The sequence below is a fragment of the Battus philenor genome, unplaced genomic scaffold (assembly GCF_028537555.1).
Source record: "Battus philenor isolate CCGP_79_NKW_IND1 unplaced genomic scaffold, ilBatPhil1.0.hap1 SCAF_12, whole genome shotgun sequence".
Taxonomy (NCBI): Eukaryota; Metazoa; Arthropoda; class Insecta; order Lepidoptera; family Papilionidae; genus Battus; species Battus philenor.
Window position 1 is genome coordinate 2,811,656 of NW_027181674.1, and position 24,676 is coordinate 2,836,331.

General features: G+C 33.2%; 1 protein-coding gene across 1 annotated transcript; it reads right to left on the bottom strand.

Annotated features, from left to right (window-relative positions):
- Positions 1-1,321: 1,321 nt before the first annotated feature.
- Pgm2a (phosphoglucomutase 2) lies at positions 1,322-21,184 on the bottom strand. Its single transcript, XM_068776352.1, has 12 exons — positions 20,946-21,184; positions 15,217-15,384; positions 14,044-14,135; positions 10,775-11,020; positions 9,689-9,911; positions 8,608-8,792; positions 7,270-7,466; positions 6,762-6,883; positions 5,775-5,951; positions 4,564-4,660; positions 3,249-3,402; positions 1,322-1,980 (listed from the first exon to the last, which is right to left on the bottom strand). Exons 1-12 carry the CDS (start codon positions 21,012-21,014, stop codon positions 1,887-1,889), a joined length of 1,824 nt encoding a protein of 607 aa, XP_068632453.1. The 5' UTR covers positions 21,015-21,184; the 3' UTR covers positions 1,322-1,886.
- Between the last annotated feature and the right edge of the window lie 3,492 nt (positions 21,185-24,676).

A 24,676-nucleotide genomic window follows, 5' to 3' on the forward strand; every position in this document is an offset into this window, starting at 1 on the left:
ATGTACTTTCACGATCACTTTTATGACTCTGTATAGACTGCACATTGCTATACATATTAACAGATTGGTGTACAGATTAAAAATACTGATTTTTTTTATATTAAAAAGTCCCAATACTAAATAACCTCTTTTTGGCAATTATTAAAAAAGCGGTTAGAGTTAGTAGAGTTGTAAAGCGCGCTGCTATAATGTTATTAAGTGAAGAAAACGGTAAGTCTCTTAAAGTCCAAAACGCATAAGAAAATAACTTGAATACTATTCCTTCTCACTCTTTACATAAATAAAAATTTTCTTAAATCTATATCTGAGTAACATTTTTGAAATAATCTCGGAAGAAAAATAATGCTATACTTAAACTATGGGTGTCAAAGTACACATCCGTCTAGGTTCAATTAAGCGAAAACAAGTTACCGGGATCAAAAGTACACAAACTCTTAAAAGAATAAAAATAAATAAGAAATCTTGCGCTACCCAAAATGGCGCCCTTTTCTCCCTAGTTAGTATAGGATGTTAGAATAAATATCTTGGACTAAGGTTTCCAAGTCTTGGAAAAAGTTATTAATGATTATATACAATGAAAATAAAAAAACGTACGGCCATTGGGACGAAAGGTTCTCGAGTAGCAATCACAATCACGTAGACGCAATGTAAGTATACCCTCACTAGGTAGATCGACGCCATAGTCAAGGTCGCAGATCACTGGATGCAGACCAGGACTGGTCATTATATATAAGTGGAACCTTAAACCCTGCAGTTGGCGTCTATTGGCAGATATGATGATGAAATTAAATAAAACTTCAATTTAAATATTCTTATCTTTATTAGTACAATGAGACAACTCGAGAAGTTATACCTCAGAAGTTGGCAACACCGGAGAACAACCTTCCAGATGAGACAGTAAGGACCGTCTTGTGCAAAAATAAACACTAAAATTGCAAACAATTATAATATGACATCAATTAACCTAATCACAGCGTGAAATATTCAAAGCTTTGGCTTTGTTTACACGTAAAATTAAAAAGCAGATTCAAAATAAGATAAGTTGAACATTATCTGCATTCTAATGTTAAAAGTTGTTATTTATTATCTGTGTAAATCACGGGATTGATGTCGTTACTCTAATCATTATGGTTTAATATCTATCATATAAATGAGTAAACGAACCAAGTTCAACACATTTAGATCAACTAAAAATACTCTTGAATGCTGTAATGAGATTTATTTATTAATAATTTTCATTTTAGATCAAAAACTAAGAAAAGGAAAGTCTGAGATATATTGCAATACTTTATTGTTTGCGTACTCATTTATGAAGGGTTTGTTAACTTTTTAAAGAGGAAATTTAGACCAGTTTATTTTTTTGTATTTATCATATATATGTCACATTTTTAAATTTTGATGCATATATATGTAAATAAATATAAAACAAAACAATTTATAAAACAGTTTAATATTGGAATGACATTAAAAATGCGTTCATTTTATGAAATGAGGGTAGTTTAAAATTTTGTTAACTAATTTTTTAATATTATGTCTTTCTAATTAGAATTATTACTAAACAGAAACTCTGTAGAATATTAATATATTTGTGAGAGCACATAAAAAAGGTGGTTGTGGGTTCTTCTCAGATCTCTAAGTTGATGGATGCCATTATAGGAGAGATCAATCTGATTCTAGTTTCAATCAAATTGGGCTCATTTGACATTGTTCATCGTAAATTGCTGTAAATTATACTAGGTATGAATAAATATATATGTATGGTAATAAATCGCTGTCCAAAAGCGCAACCGTATTCACATGTGATTATCTAAAATTAAAATTGCTTTTCTTATATAAGCCACAACTGAAAAGAATCATATATTATATTTTATTAGATTGCAATAGATTTATCCGATCAATCCATTTTCTTTTGGCTGCAAGAGTTCCTCTATGAACTCTTGGACCATTGTTTCCATGTTCCTTCTCATCTCTTCCTGTTCCCTGTAAAAGTAGATTCAAAGTCAAAACGATCCAAACATTGTAAAGTTTTTGCATTTTATTATATACAAACTATATGCACACAAAAAACCTTTTAAATGTCTAATTGTTTTAAAGAATTGTAGAAAATCTATAAAATGTTAACGCTGTTGGTTTTTAATTAAATAAAATTAACTACTCTCGTTTCAACTATATTATCTTTTCCCATCTTATTATGGCAGATACTTTAGGGCGGCCGAAATAAAAGTAAGTGGGGGGTTTTGTGGTAGACCAAAGGAAAAGTCACAAATGCGATTGTGGGGTAACATCATGAAGATGGAAGTCTGCAATTAAAAAAGAAACCTGTACGTTCTCAAAGACTCAAATCAACTGGCCAAGGTGAACACTGCTTTCCAATTTAATTGGTCTATGGGCGTGGCTAAGCTGATTGACGACGATAAATCACCCTTTTTAACGCGAATAGACTATAGTAGTAGATTTGAGCAGTGGTAGCCTAGCGGACAGACTTGAGATCGCAGGTCGTGCGTTCGATTCCCAGGTTAGTCTTATATAAAATCCAGACTTTATACATTAATTACACCGGATTGCCTCTGCACACAAACAAGTTTCTGCAGGACGGGCAGCAGCGAGCTCTGCGTACCATATTACTATATTATTATATATTATTACTATATTATTATATATATTATACTATATAGCGATTACGGTACATCCCCCCATAGATAACTTTGGGGGTGGAATATGCCATGTAACGGGATGATGGAAATGATGATACTCTAGTATTCTACAGTGGAAAAAATTATGTATAAATGAAAGAAATGGCTTTTAACTATATGTCACTGATGTGTTTAAAATATTACATTAGACCCTTAGCTAAGCCTTATAGGACATGTCCATGTTATGATTTAGTGGTGTGTGTACCACAAAATAGCTCAATGTATTTTGATCAAAGCTACTGATGTCGCTAGCGCTTTGAGGTTCTGAATAGATCACAGATGGGTTAGCACAACTTCTAAAACCCATCAGCTAGGTGGACAGTCGATCTAATCAGGAAGATTACCCTAGAGATCACGATCACCCCCCTTTTTGGAAGTCTATACGAGAAGGCTATATCCAGCAGTAGATGTGTTGAAGTAGGCTGCTGAAGCTTAAAGTTCTGGATGAGGGACGACCTTGGATAAAGGTCACTTTAAACCGGACTTATTGGATAGATAGGTCTATGTCCAACAGTGGACTTATGGTTGAAATAATCATGATAAATGAAAACTTACGCTATAGTTGGTGCAGTGCAAACCAGTTCCGCGTAGTACTTGAGCTTCGGTTCCGTTCCGCTGGTGCGAACCGTGATGGTTAGACCGCTGCTACATCTAAACGCGACCATCTCACCGCTGGTGTACTCCTGGTCCAGACCGGTGCCTATTACTTCTGCAATGTATATTTTCATTCTTACATATTACCTCGCTGATTGGAAATACCAATGAAAGTAATAAATATAAAAATAATTTTCATATTAATATATAATTATCGTCATTATTTTTAAAGCAGGGTTAGGTTATATATGTATTGAGTGTATATTTGTTTTTATCACTATGTTTCTATAAAATAAATAAATTTAACATTTTGGCTAAAAATAGATACAGCAAGTGTACTGTAGGAGATAGGTTGTTGAGTAGAAGTTCATCATACGTATAAGCAACACTGTATTCAATATTACTAGTCGATTTGATTCTTGATTCTCTTCTGGCTTGTTCCTACGCTTTTTTGTTCGTTTGCTTCCTTTGGCTTCTTTAACATGCCGCTAAATACATTTTGCGTAGTACAACTCGTGGGTAGGTGAGCCCGTATAGTTACGTGTGGTAGGTACTGTGCGAGCGAGACAGCACTAGGGATTAATGTTTGACGTACTATTGGTTGATTGGGCGATCCACACAGTACAAAGATCGCTCTTTTACTTAACCATATAATTGATCAATACACACAACATAGTGTAACAAACAAATTTTTACTTTTGAATTTAGAATCTGTCATATTTATATATGTTCATTATGCTTCTGTGTGTATATATGTTCATTATGCTTCTGTGTGTATATATGTTCATTATGCTTCTGTTCTTTGCGCAAATATATAGTAAAATAGGTATTTTGTGATGTTAAAATGAAGCGGTTTGCAGACTCCCTAATTCCTGGGGGAAGTTTATTCGAAAGCATAATTTTTTGGACATGTAAGATGGATGATGAACGCAGTTAAATTTTTGAGAAGGACAAAGTAAAAAAACGCAAGAGTAAGTATTAAGGCTGCGACAGATATAAGTTAGAAAGAGAGCAATAGTCTGAATTTCAAATTAGAAATGAAGAGATGCGCAGAAGAACTACGGTCACCGATGTAGGTCGAAGAATTGCTCGTCTGAAGCAACTGACGGTCCTTGGGACCAAAAGTGTCTTTGGTGGCGATTACGAGACTGTAGACGTGGCGTGGGTCAACCCCCCACTATTATCATAGCAAACTGTGGTAGACGCATATGCCATGCAGTGGACATCTACCAGCTGAAATGATGATGAAGGAAAAGAGTTCATTTTCTGGACTTACTGAGGTGTGCTTCTCCGTTGGCCTTCTCCGGTATCTTCACTCCTTCAGTGAAGTCGTTGATATGTACAATCTCACTAGAGCCGACCTTCTGCGGGTACTGTAAGATAATATCACTGATAATGACAAATAAACTTTGAATATATATATATATATATATATATATTTATACTAGCTGACCCCGCAAACGTTGCTTTGCAAAGAAAAATAAAGTTTTTAATTAACAAATAAAAAATAAGGGTTGATCGTAGAGGGGTGAAAATTTAGGGTTGTGTGTATTTTTGTATGCTGTATCATAAAAAAATAAAAACAAAAAATTTGCTAGGTGAAGCCGTTTCAGGAGTACGGTAACTAACATTGTGACATGGAAATTTTATATATTAGATATATGTATGTATGTATATATATATATATATATATATATGTATGTATGTATAAAATGAATATTTATATGTATGTATGATGATCTTGGCAAAGTTATTGTGCATGACCTCACAAGTTTCTAAGTTGGTGTGACAAATTTATGACAGATGACGCCACTGTCATTCGAATGAAATTCATATATGTCTGTGACAGTTCATGCTGATTTGTAATGAAACAAAAACAGCGAACGAAAGTAGAAGTTTCGAATTGTTGGTGAAATGAGAATTTATATAGATTGTAAAATTAAAATCCGGCTCACCTAATTAAAATAAAAATGAAAAGCAAACCCGAATTAACAAAATATTTTTTTTTGTTAAATTCCGAAGCGAACAAAGGCACAGGGCACAAGAAGTTCTAAAATATATCAAACCAGCGGTTGTGTTTGAGATTTATGATCGGAGATCGTAGATTCAATTCCGGGTAGACATGTGCACTTTGTGGTTATATATTTGTTTATGTTTTATTTAAGAAGGCATTACTACATATTAAAATTAATTATTATTTACTATCTATACCTGCAGATGTATTGCTAGAAGTTAGAGGCCTGTTGCATTTCAAAAAAAAAATAATAATTTAATGAGACATATTTCAGAGTGATCACTTGATTCACTTTCATTGACAATAGAGCTACACATTCACTCCTTCAAAGCCTTTACACTTATTCCGCGTCATTACAATAGTCCGTCAAAGTGCGCGGCAGCGCCAGTTCAATTTTATCTCCTCACTTCCCCCCCCTACCAAGGCGCGGTACAGCGGTTTCGGTAGCACTATAGCTATTAAAATTAACTTACCACACCAGATCCGTGGTAGTTTCTTATCCTCCTGAAGATCTTCTGTATGGTGGCAGGTTCGTGGCAGATGAAGTACGCGTTGTAGCAGACGTGGTAGCCGAACTCTCGGTACAGTGCCTGCAGGTGCGTTGATAAGGACAGGCCTTGAGAGTACAGGTGAGAAGCTAGAGATGCCACCTGGAATATAAAAAGAGTTTATACCTAGTCCGTTCGTATATACTTTCACAGAATGCTTTTGAAATTGGAATGATCTCAAATATAGCGTTCTGAAATTTCATACCTGTAATATCAACTGAAAATGCAGACAAAATATATAGATAACAGAGATGGAAAGCGGGCGAGCTAAAGACAAGAAAGATATATATCTTTGCAAAAGATATAATCACTCTCCAGTTCGCGTGTTTCAATTGTATCTCTATACGTTTATATAATATTTAAGAGTCAATTTTCGTAATCAGTTACGGCTCATTCAGAATTAAGAGAGAAAGAGATGAGCTTACATAGTAATTTACACGTAAAAGAGAAACAGATAGCTATTGCATGTTTGTATTATAAATGTTAATTACTGATTTTCGGAACAACGTTACACGCGCGGGCGTTTAGTTTTTTTTGTGCTTTATGACAAAGACGTAAAATTCTTAATAGGTAGCAAATGCAAACAAAAAGGTTCATTAATCAATCCATCATTGAAGTAAATGCAACCAAAAAAGCTCATTAAATCGCCATAATTCTCAAGACTCCATTAATTCAATTTCATATCTTTTATTCCGCCTGAGTTTTAAGTCTGAGCTAGATTAGGCAAAGATATAAAGGATATATTTTTAGTCTTAGCTGCCTTATTCTCTCTCTGAACTTTACTGAGCTAAATGTGTTAAAGATATCAAAGAGTGATGATGTAACCCAAGATAGAAAAGAATTAAATCATCCTTTTCTTGTCAGAGGTACATTTTGCCCATCTCTAAAAGATAATTGGAAAAAGCTACTAACCTGAACAGCTGCAGAGACGCCATCTTTGTCCGGAACACGAGAACTGCACATATATCCGATCGCTTCCTCGAAAGCGAACAGTGTCTTTTTATCTTGCTGCGACAGTACTAAAGTTGTGTTGCCTGCGAAAACACATTACAATCTTTAATTATATTATTGCTTTAATAATACCATTTCTTTTAAGTCCACTGCTGGGCATATGCTGCTAAATAAATATTAATTTCGACAATATAGTCATTTCGGTCTGCATTGGTAAGATCAGTTAGCGTGCTTTGAGAGGCCTATATGCTCAGGATTTCTATAGAGATCTAATATGAACGATAATAATCGATGTAGCCACGCGAACTTGCTGGTTGAAGTGGCCACGGGCCATGAAAAGCACAGCGAGGATATCTTTCCACAAGGTATAGAGGACTGCTAAAGTCATCGAAATACGCTTATTGCAGACCCCTTTTAACTGATCCTATTGAAAATCTATGGTTACAGCTGAAATAACAAAATTGATTACCCATCCATTTAAATCCAGTCAATGTCTCCACGAAGTAGCCACGCCCCTTCACGATTGACTTCAACATTTTAGAGCTGACGAAGCTTGCCAGCATGTAGACCTCTGTATCGGAGCTGGTTCTCTCATGCTGGTGTAGCATCCACCAGCCCAAGAGGGCGCCCATTTCATTACCCGAGAACACCTTCCAGGATTTTTTGCTGTAAAACAAGACCGTGTTCACAATTCGTAAGCGGAGAACCACGAAAATATATCTGCTTTCGATGGTAAAGAACTGAAATGTTGGCTTGATTTCACATATCAATAAAGCCAGATAATATTTTAAGGTGTTACATATAAATACTTGCATATTCCACATTTAAAGCAGTGTGTATGCTGCCGTCTTGTACAACGTCTGTTAGGACATGAAGAGGGACGATATACGACTAAATCTGTGAGCTTGCAAATTATTAATGTGTTTGGAACTCTGATGCAACGCAAATTTCCTTAGTTAGATATAACCTTCACATGTTGTATATATGTGTCTCTTATATAATTTATTTCAATTAAGTAATTTTTAATATGGTAACTTATGGTTGAAAAAAAAACAACGTCAAAGAGACAAAGAACATAATAACGTGTTGCTGTAATGAAAATTATAATTTATTTAATATTAACGTGAGATTTATTCCAAATAAGTTACTGTTGGTCTGTTGATGTTAATGCTGCTATGCCGTAGGCTTTTGCAGTTTTATCGGCCTTCTCGGGAGCCCTTGTGTCGGAGTGTTAAGCGGTTATTATCGAAGTGACATTTGAAACCGAGGTCCCTTCGTGGGACCCCTTGAATACTTCATAGAATGTCTGCAGCGATCTAAGAGCTCGGCGACCTTCCAATCCGGTAGAATTGTAATATGTAGCTGAACGAGACGAGGTTCCCCCGGGAGTTCTCGAGTCTTGCTATCTTAAGTAAGAAAAGGAATAATATTTAGCCACTTCCGCACATGCAGTGGTAGTCGTGCAACAAAGTGCACCGCCCGCCAGCCCGCTGGTAAATGCGTATGCGGCAAACAATGCGAATTACACAATTGCCACCGTTAAAACACTCAACACGTGTTTCACCCCTCCACGGGGCATCTTCAGGAGTTATGTTACACCGATTAGTGCCAAACACAGACTCTGTGTTTAAAATATTGGTCCTTTTCCTACCTTTGATGGACTTCCGCAAGGTAATGCCTGATTCAATTAAATGTTTCTATCTTAAATTCCGAAGCTTAATCTGCAAATGCCATTTGGGAAAAGACAGTCCATTTCTAAAGTTATTTCTACAAAAGTTCAAATTAAAAAATTGAGATTGTCACAAACCATTCATCATACTCAGCTACTGCCAGTCTATCGGCGTCTGGATCATTAACCAGTACTAAGTTAATCTTGTTATCTTCTGCCAGCTTCTTACTAAGCTCGAGGCATTCCTTCTCTTCTGGATTTGGAAATTTCACGGTTGGAAAATCAGGGTTCGGGTCACGTTGTTCAGGGACACTGAGTGGTTCCTGAAGAAGCATACATCATAGTATTAACAAGTTAATTTATTTATTTTAATTTATTATTAAATATACACGCTAGGATAAATTGAAATAGTTTATAATAATAAACAAAAGAGTACAATGGGCGGTCTTATCACACGAGGTAATGTCTTACAGACAACCATAGTATGGAAAAGGTAGAAGTATAAATAATGGGTATTTAACATGAACAAAACATACATATATAAAAAGTTTAGTGGTTTAAGATTGTAGCATAGTATGCTTTGATCATCAAAGGCATATAATAGAGTTCCTCAAGATATAATAGCCCTTCCTTTCGTCACTTTTAAATTTAAAAACAAAACTAAATTTTTAAATAAATCTTGCTCTAGCATTCAAGAGTTTTCAATTGATTCAAATGTGTGGAACATGAGTAATTAACTCATTTACATGATTGATATTACAATGTATACATGAAACATTGCTAAATATAATTTAAAAAGAGCATTTGTTGAGTTCGTGACCGGCTCTTTTGAGCTGATCAGAATTCCGATCTGGTGAGTAATTGACCATTTAAAAGTGCGTGAAGTTTTCTAACTGCGGCTCTATTGAGGGTTTAGAAGGTAACGAATCCATGGGTAAATAAATTGGTATGTTTTTTAGATAGCTGAAAGACAAGGAAAGAGAAGCCTTCTCACATTGGTGGGACAGAGACGGACTTAACAACAAGACCGTCGGAATAATAATGAAACGATTTTTTTTACCTTCAAAAGCCTACCGAAACCGCTGTACCGCTCCTTGAGTATTCGCGGTGAGACAGGGAGGAGGAATGCCAGCTACGCATATGCTCACTTTCCTCGTCCCCCACTTCTTGCTTTCCCAAGGCGCGGTACAGCACTTTCGGTAGTACTATAGTTACTCACTTTTAAGTCGGCCGCTTCAAAAGCCTTGGCAACATACTCATGTCCCACGCCATGCATGGCGCTGTACACGCTACGGACACCTGTCTCCCTGTTGACCTTCCGTATATCTTCGTGTATGCTGTTACGTATGTAATCATTATATTTGTCTATTACTTCTGCAGTGCAGTCTTTCACCAGCTCGTGGCTTCTTATTTCTTCTATGTTCCAATGATCATCTGGTATGCTACAAATTAAAATATTTTTTCTTAAACTATCCTTTATTACTTTGATGGCCTATTTCCTACGAATCCTTATAGACATTTTTTAAACATATGATACACAAACAATTGGCTAAAATTAAGTTAAAGAGTTTCATTAATTATTTTTGAAAACAATATCTTTTTCTCCTCATTTTTTTTACAAAAAAGAATTTACTTGTAATGTTAAAATCTCTCGAATAAATATATTCTAAACTTGGATTATTAAAAAGATATCTGCGATTGTCCCTAACGTAAACAGTTTAACCCTTTCGTTGCCAGCGCCGGAGAAAGACGACGTCCACTGGAGCCCCGAGTGTACCAGCGCCGAAGTTAGCTGGCATCCATTTGCCGTTCCTTATATTGCATTGTTATTGAATTGATTCCTCTAAGGGTGCAATCATGTTATTGAACGCTCCTTTACTCAAAAATAATTCTCCGAAAGTACGGTATGTATTTGGAAACTAAAATTTAAAATATTAAAAAGTATCATCGCAATGATAATCTACTAAGTTTGACCGAATGACATTTTACTTTCAATTTATAAATCATTAGTAATAAATCGAAGTAGAAGGTGCGTTGTTTGCAGTGCAAATGGCAAAAGACGGGAATCTAATTATGAGTGTAAAAATTTAAATGTGATCTTATGTGCAGATCCCTGTTTTAAGATTTATCACAGCCAAATAAATTACTAATAATTATTCCTTACTTCCATTTTTAATTAACATACCGGTAAATTATTTATATATGTGACACTTAAATGAGAAAAATTCGAATATCAGGCTACCGTCATGCAATGTGGGCACTTCGCGGAACGTACTGCGGTAAGGAAAGGGTAAAGTAAACTTACTCCAGACACTGCCAAATTTCATCTAATATGTTATCATCATGCGGTCCAATGACCTGGGAGCCATTTCCCCAATAAACTTTGTAGCCGTTGTCGTTCTTTGGATTGTGAGAGGCGGTCACCATGACTCCAGCTGCAGCCCCATACATTATAGTTGCAAAGGAAACGAACGGTGTTGGGCACACTCTTGAGAATAGATGCACCGGTATTGACGACGATACGAAGACTTTTGCTGTTAATTCAGCAAACCTGTGAATGGAAGCAAAATCGATATTATATCTACACAAATATTTATATATATTTTTATCTGGTACATTTCTTCGTCTGTCAGTTTGTATAGCAATTTTCCAAATGCACTGTGCAAATGTGTTGTATTCCAGTGAAAGAGACATAAAACGATTATTGAGAAATAGTGATCGTAGGTGGTAGGTTTGATTCCCGGAATACAATCTTATATAATTCACATTTTGTGTATTCATTATATGGTATTTTCACAGCACACAAAACAGACCGGAGAATGGGCAGCAGCGTCCACTGCGTACCATAATACCACACTGCAATCCAACCAGTCTAGGCGTTGCGATTAAGGTATATCCTCCGTAAATATCTTTGGGAATGGCCTATGCCTTTCAGAGGACATCTATAGGCAAAAATATCGTAGTCTTAAAAAAAATAATCAAAAATAACGCTAAAGATATATAATGTGCCGCCATTTCGTAAATATAAATGACAGGCTGATGTAATGTCAATAAAAAGACGTGTAAAAAATTCTGTTTTCGAATCTTAATTTTTTTTTTAGTTTTATATTAACACTGACCAGATTTACAAACTTTTACATATACAGGCTCATTGGTCGCAAGCGTGTAATTTTATTTTTTTAATTAGAAAGTGATCACTGTGAAATATGTTACATTAATTCACTATTACCATTGAAATGCGACTGGCGAATAACTTCTGCAGGGACAGATAGTAAACAATAATAAATTTAATTATATAATAATCCGAGTTTTTAAAACGTATTTTCATTACGTTACTTATTATATCTGAAACTGACTGATTTATTCAAGTCTGTCGTGACTAAGACGGTCATGAATATCGTAAAAAAAAACAACTATAATTACAACGTATTAAATCTAAAATGGCAATGAAACGTAATTTTTACTTTGGCGCCAATTCGTAAAAATGACATAATGATGTAATGTCCGTGGAAAGATAAATACAGAGTTCTAATTTCAAATTGTAATTTTTTTAAATTGTTTTTAACTGGACAGATAGAAAATAACTTATAGAGTAATATATATGTTTCTGAATTAGATCTCTGATTATAATTTTACACGTTCCGTGCCGCGGCAATTTTTGTAGATTTTCCATTCAGGCCGCGTGGGGCGTATACGACCCTTATTTTAATAATAAAAAAAAATCGTATAAGATGTATGCTTTGTTTTTTCAACATTGCAAAGCTATAATTAGCGGGAAAAATATAATATGCATTAATTACGCGCATACGTGATGTTGATGAAGTTATCTATATTCGACCCTACAATTCTTTTTTTAAGAATTTTATGTTTTTCAATGAGAAATGCAAATGGCCTGAACGGAAGGCGCAGGGGGGGTATGCCCCGCATGGCATGGAATATGTTAAATTATTCCAGAGTTAGAACATAACACCGAGCTCTTTCAAGACGTTATCGATTCTTAATATTATTCCGTTATCATAACGAATGACCCCCTACAATAATATACAATAACCTATTTATAAAACTGATAGAGAACTACGCAAATTGTGTTCGCGGTTATTTACTTAGCTTAAATGTTTCTATTGTATTCGCGGTTTATGAAAATATATTATATTATCTGTATATTAAATTAGATGTTTATATATACGTATGTATAATAAGTAGTGTCGAGATATTGAGAAAACTTATATTTTGGTCTAACAGTTATACAAACCGTCGCTCACACCAAATAAACCTTACTATGCTATTGCAGGCTTATGTCGTTTCTATCAAATTCTGCATCTACAGGTAGTATAACATCTTGTAATTTTTTTTGGGGATTTTCCGAAACAAATTCTCGTAAGTAAAATCGATCGCAAAATAGATTGCTAATCACAGTTCCCTACCGCTGGGCGACCACTGCTTGCTAGTACAGTACCCGGCGATTAATATTGCACATCGACCTTTGGAAAGACACAATCGGCTAATTTCTGCTCTGTAGTGCGTTATCTCTGTCGCACGAAATACATCGACTGACAAAACGTCACATAGGTAGTGTGGTACAGAGATAGTGCTCTACGAAGCCGATATTAGCCGATCGTCTCTTTCCAAATGTCGATGTGCAATATTTATCGCCAGGTACTGTATAGTGGTCAGTATCCTAGACAATACAATGTTACAAGTACATATTTAATCACAATAGTCGCTGCAAGGAAAGTCAATTGACTATCCGTAGAATATATCCGCATTGAAAGAAAATTGACTCTCCGTATGAGTCGTTGCGTTGACATAAATAACGCAAATACAATTAATAATTATAACAATATATATCTTAAAGTAAAATTTAAATAAACATAAATTTAAAATGAAATCAGTTTAAATGTGTCATATGTTTACCAATTGTTTCAACATATAAAATATTATAAACCTAATATTATAAATAGAATTAAAATTAAACCTTGCCTCAAATGGAACATAGCTTTTTAACATGGGCGGCTTAACTTATAGTGCAGGGTGTGCAATGCACGGAGGCGCCGCGGCGCCTTCTGAGACAGCTAAGAGCATCATCTTGGACCATTATGTTACAACAATGATATGAAAGAAGCGGCCATCTAGCACGGTGGCGGCAGTTATCAAACGCGAGCGCCCTATGCGCGAATTCTTTTTCGAACATTGCCGCTTAGTTTCGCAACAGAGATGTGCTACAGGCCCAAAAACAATGAGTGTTATTCTGCCGTCATAAGAAAAAAGGCTGTAACAAATACCATACTTTAAGCTATACCTACTTATAAAATAGCTTATTGGAATATGAAAAACTTCCTTGTTACAACGGCAAAGTTAATAGTTATAGCCGCGGGGGGGAATGTCAGGCCTGGGGGGCGCCAGGGTTTCATTGCACACGGGCGCTACACAAGCTAGAACCGCCCCTGCTTTTTCATATACTATATCCTTATTGGCTTATATATTTAAGTGAAGTTTCACTAAACACGTAATACAAACATACCTCACAACAAATCTTAATTTTATATACAGAATATATAATTATGTACATATTACCTTTTACTATTATATCGTCCATCGTATCCGACGACAATTCCATTGTGCAGTTGACTTTGGTGGCAAACCTTTTGCAGATACGACAAGAGACCCTGCAATTAAATATTACAATAACAATCTATGGTCTATATTTGTTTTCAATTTATACGTGTAAAAATAATCTCTTTTTGACTTGGTCACGTCATGTCTTGAAAACAGTTTATTATTTAATTTTTACGTTTCCTAATACTTTGTCGTTTGATGGAAACAACATTTAAATTAATTTTCCAGAAACTAGATATAGAAAAATAATCACAGTTCCTTTTGAACTGCGAGTGTTTGACAGTTCTCTTTGAACTTCGCGCCGTTGGAGTTAAAATTAACAAAACAATTTTTTTTGTTTAAGATTTTTCTTTTCTTCTTTAATATTACTGTGTTTGCTTGAGGGTCTAGATGAAGGGAAAAATAGATTTTTTTTTAATTTCGTTGGAAAGAATATTATACAACAGTAAAATTCGTACAGCCAACCTATAAAAAAAAACTAATAGTAATGTGAACTTTTGGTTTAAAAGATTGGTTTCAAAATTGAAACTCTAGGCTATTAAGAGTTAAGTATAAAGGGGCTTTTTAAATATTACAAACAGTAAGTCCAATTTTGTTTATTTGTATAGATCAGGTATTAGCAACACGCGGCCCGCAGGTCGACCCTTTTAACATGTTTTTGCGGCCCGCCAAGGATTCCGAAAATTTAATTTATATTATCACTTCTCTATATCATAAAATTAATTATAATAAAATGGCAATACATACATAAACCGAAAAAAAATATTTTCGAAGAGTTACTCACACAGCGACTTGTTCAAACTTGAAATACAAATGCGGCGCGTCTGCGATATTTTTTGTACCGAGTTTATATAGAAAAAAACTTTACCTTTTTTATTTATACATTATTTAATTCTATTGTTTTTTTTATTAATATACTTTTATAGGTTATTAAAAGGTGTTACTTTATGTGCGGCCTAAACAATTTTAAAATTTAAATTGGCCATATGAAAAGGTTGCTCATCTCTGGTACAGATAATTATGAATTTAAGAACTCTTGGTTTAACTTAACCAGAAGCTGTGCACTAGTAATTCAGTATATTATGTGAATAAATCAAGTCGTTCTTTATTTAAATATGTAATATGTATCACCTGAGCAGTTTGTATAACAACGACGTCGTTCATACAATTGTAGCCGGCGCCCATGCGCCCGCGCAGACCAGCCGTGCCGAACTTCTGTCGGCTCAGCATCGTTTGTTTTAGCTTCTCCCATTGTGAGCTGGCAACATCATCTAATACTTCTTGGCGTGTTGTTGGGTTCTGTGGACCGAAGATAAAAATGTTACTAATTTCATAGGTATCATCATAGAATGCCCATTTCAAAGCATAGGCGTAACGACGGTCTTACGTTGCCTGCATTAAACCTTTCTGTGCTTTAACGAATCTGACTCGTGATGAAAATTTTGGCCCATACATGAATATGACGAGCCAAGCTGGTGAAGAGATTGTGGGATCATACGTAAACATCACGAGACGTTGTCGTGTAAAGATAGTCGTACCCAAACATAAACATCAACAAAAAATAGAAAACAGTATTGGACTACAAGAGCCATAATAAAAGCGCCAAAATTTTAAAGAAAGTATTATCTATATCAGGGGCATTTACATTCTCGCATTAGTCTGATCTGTTTACCACGCGTTGACGGGGAACACTTGGGCCCGAATTTCGTTAAACTAAATGGCACGGCAAGAGGTCAAGCGACTTCCGATGACTTCCGGTTGTAGCATGAGTTAGTATTTTTCAGAGATACGTCTATGACTTTGATTCTTCTGAGGATCTATTAATATTTATTTTTAATTTTCCTATTCTATTTTTGTAGTCAAAGTTAAAGATAAGATAGCTTCATTACATAATATCATTACAGTCTTTAACTTAAAATTAAGTTTGAAGTACCCAGCGATAACTATCGCACATCGACTTTTGGAAAGAGATGATCGGCTAATTTCGGCTTCCTAGAGCGTTATCTCTGTCGCACACTACCTATGTGACGTTTTGTCAGTCGTGTCTCTTTCCAACGGTCAATGAGTTAATTTATCGCTGGAGACTAAACCATAGTTCGAACTACTAAAAAAAATTAATGGGATTTGCATTTGAAAAAAAAAATTAAAATTAGAACATCTTTATAACATGTCTTTTAGTATACGAACACGTAAACATTTATATTTAGTGTAGTGTGTACAGTTGTAAAAACTAAACAATTGAATGTGTAGCTTAATTGCCAGCATAATCTTTAAAACTTTCACAACTATTCAAATCGCACTGTATATGACAAAGCAATAAGCGTATGAAGAAGTTGTGAACACAAAATATTTAGAGTCTTGTCATATGTTTATGTACCATTCTATGTATATCTATATTTACTAAATCATTTAGAACGCAAGAAACTGTAAAATGTTATAATTTAATAATATTTCTGCAAATACACAGCTCTTGTTGGCAACTAGTTTATTATGAATAAACCATGTTTGTTCTTTCATTATATTAACCTTGAAATGTTACCTCTGTTAGAATACAAGCTCTTTTCAGTAAAAACTACATAATTTTTATCATAGAAAAACTATTTAAACACAAAATTCCAAAAAAATGAATACATTACATTGGCAACACAAACTGGAAATTGGGCACCCCTAAAATCAGATATTTTTTAGATCTAGCAACCCTAATTTATACTTTCTTGAGTGCTTTTTGGTGCATGCTCATTGTAGTAAAAAGCAAAAAAATATCACTTGCAAAATATTTGGCAAAATATTAATGTGCTAACATATAAGTAAATGCTCATAAAAGTTGGGAACAATCAACCAATTTGGCTTATAGGTTTCAAGTATCTTGAGACATTGGGGAAGGCTCTTGTTGGAAGAACAATTAAAACAACGATTCTTTTGTCATACATATAACATAGAAAAATTAAACACCCTTACCATATTTATAAAACATTTTATGTAATTCAAAACCAGAAAAATTATATTAGGATGAAATCAAACTAAAAGTTTAAAGTACCATAAAACTATTAGTACTGAAATATATTTGAAATATTTATTTTTTGACTGGACTATAGCAGGCCAACAATAAAGACAATAAAATACAGTGGGCCATGAATTTAAAAAATTCTGGTGAAGAAACTATTAATTATTTTTAAAAATATATTTTACAGGAAATGTAATTCTTTGGCGTTTTTTTTATCCTCAAAATTACATTATCTAAATGACCACCATTTTGAATTTTTCACTGCTCTAAGCAAGTGTGGAAATTTTCAAATACTAGTTGATAAAGAGACCTGAGATCCATGACATCTCTTGGCTGATTTTTTCTTTCAAATTTATTATACATGTTATATATAATTTGGTCCATGGATTTAGACACGACTCTTTAAACAACCCTACAAAAAAGTGTGTTGGGATTGATCTGGGCTGTATAATATATAAAAGTAATATTTTTTTATTTTAATTATAATAAATAAGCAATTCACATTATATCAAATAGTTATCAAAAATATGTCTGCATTGGTCTTATGTAAATGTAAAATATGTTTCTTGTCTATATGGATTCCACTAAAAAAAAGTCTGGTGAAATATAAAAATGAATATAGTTTTTAAAATGACAATCAAACAGAACTGTAAGCAATTCATATTGGATAACTTATCTGTTCTATATACAAAATAACTGATTGTAACATCTTAAAAAAAATTATTCAACGTCACTCATTATCAAGATGATACATGTGGCCTTGTGACGTTTTTACATACATTAGCATATTATGTAAATGTCAACATATTTCATGATGCATATATTACAATCAAAATATTCCACATTTTCATCATCTTAGCGGTTTTATCTGTTAATACAAGACCTAATAAACATTATTAGCTGATATTTCATATAATTATTATTATGACTTCAATTGTATAAAATGTTTGTTTTATATTAAAACGTTTTCATTATGTGTTACCGTGAATGCCTATTGTCAATTCAAAGATCTATTGTCTATGAAAAACAGATAAAAACTATTACTACACAAATTGTATTTTGAAATAAAATACACATTATTTGTCAAGCTTAAAATTTTAACATGGTATGAAGTTGGACTTTTTAATTATCTTGAATTCAAGGTATAAGACATTTAAGGCATTAATTTCCGAACTCTTTTAATTTTTATTGTTTTTAATTTTATTTTTACATTAAATAATGTCATGTTTCAGTGTGCCTCCTCCAACGTCTTCAATTGCCTCCAGTCAGCTGCTACCCTAAGCAACATGGAGCCCAAAGTCGGTCTTAGTTCGTCCTCCCATCTTCTAGCTATTTTACCCCAACTTCTATGTCCATGGGTTAAGAGACGGTCACACTTTTGCTCCATTATTCATCCATTACAGTTGAAACCCCTACTCCCCCTCTTATCCCGAGACTTTAGGATCACATCACAACTTGAGAAAGACAATAAATTTAATTTATTATAACATGTCTTGTTCTTTGTAGAAAGTTCATTTGAAAAAAAAAGAAATTCCAGAACTGCTTGCATTTGAAATGTGGATCTATAAATTGAATAAGTAATTGTCGAAATTTTGCATCCTCAATTTTAAAAATCAGTATTTTCCACAATGCAGTTTCTCAATTGCAAGCATTGTGGAGTAATTGAAGTAATGTTGGTTTGTTTTAATTCTTACTATCAAAGCTGTACACTGAGACCACTAGACTGGTCCATGACATGGTCATGGCATCCCAGCATTTATTTCTGATAAGAGAAGTTTTTGTTTCTTTGTTATTGGCATAGATCAAAATTAGCATGTTCAAATGATCAACTATTGAGTCATTCCATTGCAAATTATTGTATTAGAATAGCATCAACATTACTTATTTATGCACTAGAAAATAGAATTGAATTGAATACAGTTATGGTTTAAATTTATAATTGTTAGCTAACACAGAACAATGTCTGTCAGGTCAGCTGGTAATGAAGGTTTTTTTTTAATTCTGCAAACTTATTAACTTGTTACTAGGACGATTGAAAAAGGCTATTAATCTATTGTAACTTATTACACAATACTTTATATGTACATATGTAAATAAATATAAACATAAATGTAAATACCCCTACATATATTTATTTATTTATTTATACTGTGGTGAAAAAGAAAGGTAAATTTATTAATAAAATGTAAATTTTCTATTTATTCTTCCAAATCAATTTCATTCGCTTAAAAGTAGTCCCCATCTAATAAAACACTTACACAACACTTTTTCCAATCCTTGAAATAATTGGAATGGTCTTTTTCTAATATAACAGCCTTCAATATCTTCTTCGATTCTGTTTTTATATTCTCAGTAATGTCAAAACTGCATCCCCGCATTGGCCTTTTAATATTGCTCAATAGCCCGAAGTTGCAAAGAGCCAAATCAGGTGAATACAGTGGTTGAGGAATGACACAAGTTGAGTGTTGAACAATTTTTTGTAGAAAAAAATTTGGCACCAATCGAGATGTGATGTTTGACACACAAAATATCCTTCAAAATGGTTTGAGCTGCGCCAAATGATATTCCAACTTTTGACAAAAAGACGCTTGGCAAATGCAGTATAAACTTAAATTGCAATTGCAATGTCAAAAATTGAAAATAGAATTTGCATTGGTGTCATTTAAGAGATACTGCAACCTTGTCAAGTATCCTTGAATGCCAATTTACCACAAACGCTTTTTAAAGTATTATCGTCACTATTGAGGTTCTACAATGTTTACAGCTACTCCAAGTGATTTTCAATAGGGCTAGACGGAAGTAACAAGCATCCAGCATTTTTTTATCATTTTAAAAATGTTGTCTGTCCACATCCTATACTGCATTTGCCAGTATATGGTCTCCACTCCAGAATCTTAAAACCTGCACAGCCATCTATTTCATGTACTATTTAATTTAATTGATACATTTAATTACAATGATTTAATTACTATAAACCAAAGGTCCAATATTAATTTTGGATTGACACCCAGTTAACAAGAAATAAAATTCAATATAAACTCAAATAAAACACCTATTACAAAATTTTCTGATAAATAAACAAAATGTTTCTCATTAAAATGAAGCATTTCAGAATGCCCCTCATTTACTTTTAGAGATGCTATTGCCCTTAAGAAAAGTTCTGTCAGTCAAAAGAGAACTTTATCATCTCTATAGGTAACTTATGTTTTAAACAAAAATGCTTTAGATATTTATCACTGAACAGTTGTATTTTTTCCAAAATAAAATATAAACTATGAACTATGCAGTATAAATATTTTTATGGTTACATTCTAAATTATGATGTTACTTTTATATTACTAATAGAGAATGCCTACAAGGTATTAAGATCACCCTGCCATCAAGTGTTAAAAGAGTAAAATAAATAAATATTATTCCCATATAACCATTTTAAATATGATTTACCAACAATGTGTTAAGGAGAAATATAGAAATTTTCTGTTCATAAATAAACAATCTGTATATTTTAACTCATGTTAGATAATAGTTCTTCTTTTAAAAAAAGAAAAACAAGAAATTAATCAATAGATATTATAGTGGTGAATCTAATAACAACAGATGTGAAATTTTAATTCATTTTGATGTTTACTTATTTAACATATTTTTGGGTCACTTCATTAGCTAACATAGACATATAATTTAGTAGGATTACTAGAAACACTAAATTGATATAGTTTCTGTAGTTATTAATTATTGTGACAAAAAATCCAGTAAACTAGTTAAATGAGTCCAGCGAAATACCAGTTTGCGTCGGAAATCTATTTAACATTCTTATGGTTACTAAAATAATAGTTAGCTTTAAGAAAACAATACACACCTTGTCAAGTTTTAACCAACTCTCAACTGCTGCGTCCAATTTTCCATTTCCGCTCTTACAAACAGTCATTTTCAATTGAAAATGAAGTAATTCAAAGATTTATTACAAGTTATCACTTAAAGCAATATTTTTTTGTCATATATAATTGGAGTAATATTTGATATGTTGAGCAAAAAGAATAAGACGATATTACTGTTTAAAGTAATTTAAACTCAACCAATTCAATACCACTATGGAATAATAACGTTCGCGATTTGTTAGTTTGCTTCATTTGTCATTGTCACTTGACATTAGCTTGCCCAGGTCCCTACTTCTTACGAACAAGTGTCAAATCAATAAAAAAATCTATTTTTTTACGAATTAATATCAAATTTATTGTAGTCAAGTAGATACATAAACTATCTAGTCCAATGTATTCGAGTATTACTCCTCCATCAATTTTGTATGATCAATCAGGTAATTGATATTAGATAAAAAATTACAATTTATATATCACCTACATATTTATACATTTATACATATATATAATGGATGTTAACTTTAAAAATTACGTATTTAATTGCTTTTTTAAAGCTACGAGAATTGATTTTTTAAAACTTTTAATCTAGAATTAAAAAAAAATTATAAACTTTTCAACTTTCTATCTTTTACGGTTACCTCTCAAACAATAACAATTATAAAGTAACTTTAACAACCCCGTTCACATTCTACCTTTAAATTCAAACCTTATTCGACCAGTAAAAAACGGTAAAAATAGATTTATTGTTTAATTGAGTCCGGCCCTGTGTATTCTATAAACACTATTGTCAGTGTCATAAAGGAGTTGCCATGGTAATTTATATTTTCTCATCATGTATTATGGTTGGATTTCATATGTCAATATTAAATGTCAAATTACTAATAACAACCAGCTCATCTCATCATCAATTGCTACATGAATATGAATGCAAAAAATATTTTGTGTTATTTTACATTAATGAATTTCCCCCGTGTAAAACAGTAATATATGTTTATAGTTTATAAATACCGCGAGATTTATATAGATAAAAAATATGAATATTGTAACACTGTATTTTCCACTAAAAGGCTGGCGGCGTTTTTCATTCATAATTCATTGCATTGTCGAAAACATACACTAAAAAAGTATATTTTTTAAAAATTAATCAACAAGTCATGTTTATTTTAAAGTTCATTTTATTAAACTTAAATTTTAATTTCAGAATAAACACGTTGAACTGCGTAATATTGCATTTATTTCTATGTTGAGAATATTTATTTAACGCCTGCCAATTTCTTTGGAGCAAAAACGTTCTGGATGATATTTGAATATTTAATATTTATATACTACTAATTACTATTATTGGTTTACAGAATCGTATCGATTTAAATAGTCAAGAATGTATTTGAAATTATATATCTTATATTTGACAGACATCATCGCCTTATATCATGTCGTGGAATTATTGTTATATATTTTTTAATTCACCAGAAAGGTTTGAATGGGGTCGAACGACTCAGTGCTTCAAGAATCTTCCATAGATAATACAGAGATATAAAGAGACGCATTTTTAGTCTATGGGCTAATCTAAGGCTTATACATAACTTTTTTTACATATAAAATACAAGTTACAAATGAGGAAGTACCACAGTTAAAGGATATTATTTTAATTTCTTTCTTCGAATCTACAATAGTAGTAGTGAGTTTTTCGTGAGGTTGCAGTGTTCCATACGGAATGCTTCGATGTAATGCTTGTATTGATAATATTAGATGATTATATATGCACTCGTTGAAAAAATATAAAGGGATAGTCTCAAGGCGTGGAGATGGTACATTCTGGCAATGAAATACGTTATATTTTGTGGTGGTATCTTTGAAGGCGAGTCACATGCGAACGATCTGTCTTCGCTAGTGTACTGTAGGTCGAGACTTGCGGGCTAAAAATAGGCCGATTGCATGAAGCTTTTAGTGCAAGTGTACCCATAAAACAATGATATAGAAAATAGAAAACTTTGTTTCATTTTTTAAAATGGAATATCTGTCAAGTCTTATAAAATGTGTAGCAGTAAAAAGTTCAGTTTATTTTTATTGAATGACGTAAATTAGAAATTAAGTTCTTTTTCCTATTTTGAGAGGTACTTATTTGAACGAAAATTAATTTTTTTTTATTGATGTTTGTTTATTGACTCGTGAATTCGATATTTTTATTTAAACTCTTGGGGGAAGACTGTTTATCAGCATAAACTTTAGAGTTGAGGTAGATTAGAAATAAATATTACTATACCTGGCAGACACGAGAAACTGCTTCTTGCGCACCATAATTTATTAAACTTTAAAATTTTTCGCCATTTATTATTGTAAGTTTACATATCAAGTGACAGCCCTATCCCTAGCCTGAAGAGACTGTTCACTTCACTTGTCTGAGTTGTATGTCTATTTATACACCTGCAGACATAATGTGACTATTTCCCAAAATCGGACGGTGTTTGATTTCTCGGCTTATTGGCCTTTAGCCGTTTATACAATGATTATCCTCTCCTTGCTTTAAGTGTGACGATTTAAGGGTTTTTTTTATGGCCCCCGCTATTGGGGACTTCTCCTTCCACCCCCTATTCAATTGGGAACAGGGTTTTGTATTTCTTAATAATTTTTTCACTTGAAGTTTTATTTTCGTTCTCGTCTTCCATTGTACACAATATCTTTTTTTCTTCCTTCTATCATTCTACAATTCCATCTTCCTTTCTCAATCATTGACGCTTTAAGGTTCAAGCGAGGAAACTTAGACACACTTATAAGTGTTTAAAAGAATGGCTTCTCCAATCAACAGAATCTGTTAATGCCACTATGAAATATCAACAACCGTCACCATCAGTAAAAATAACAATCTCTTGAAAAACAGCTAGTGAAAATTATACAAACACGAAATAAAGACGAGATATGGGACAGTTATGACGTTGCTTCGGCTGCAAGCGTGTTTTTTAGTTCATAAAACGTTCATCCGAATTAGATAGCCTCTATAAATTTCTAATGGGGACGCATGGATGCAGTTTGCATACAGGCTCTTCTGACTAACAAAGTTGGTCCAAACTATAGGCGGAGATCTTATACTGCGCTTGCCGGTTCGTGACGCCAACTCCAAAGCCTTAAGGTCACACATTGCTATTTCAAATTGCCAATTAATTGGACTACACCAATACCTTGCGTTGTTTTGTTTTGCGTTTTTTTCGAAGTTGCGTCGCTGCTTAATTAATACTAATTTTCACTGTGCGTCTATAGATTTTCGGGGTTGCGTTGTTTTGGGTTCGAGTCTTTAATGTTTTTTTTAATTTTCTTTTTTTTCCAAAAGATGGCAACACTTTTGTTTCTAATTGCGCCATGCCATCAAAACTCGGGGATTCCTTTTCTGTCTCCTCAATTTTATTAGTTTTATTTTAACTTTGTTTTGCTAATTTTGGAGTTCAGTTTCAATTACGTAGTGTTTGTTGTGCTTTTTTTTAAAAGGGAATAATAAATTTATATAAATTTTAACGTGTTGTTTCTGGTTACAAAAAAGGTATATATTTTTCCAATTTATTTATTCGCAGAGTTATATTAATTTTGTTTTTAAATGTTTACTTTGTTGAATTTTCTTTTTAAAAAGTAGTATTTTCGTGACCCTGGAACCTATCTTCGATTTTTACATGGTTTGCCATAGAAAATCTTAATTCACTTTACGGCGTTTCAATTCGCGTCG

Coding starts and splice junctions, on each gene's coding strand:
- Pgm2a (XM_068776352.1), bottom strand. CDS start 21,014: ATGACTGTTTGTAAGAGCGGAAATGGAAAATTGGACGCAGCAGTTGAG. Junction 3,403..4,563: donor CAACGGAGAAGCACACCTCA/GTAAGTCCAGAA, acceptor TATACATTGCAG/AAGTAATAGGCACCGGTCTG. Junction 1,981..3,248: donor TGCACTGCACCAACTATAGC/GTAAGTTTTCAT, acceptor CTACTTTTACAG/GGAACAGGAAGAGATGAGAA.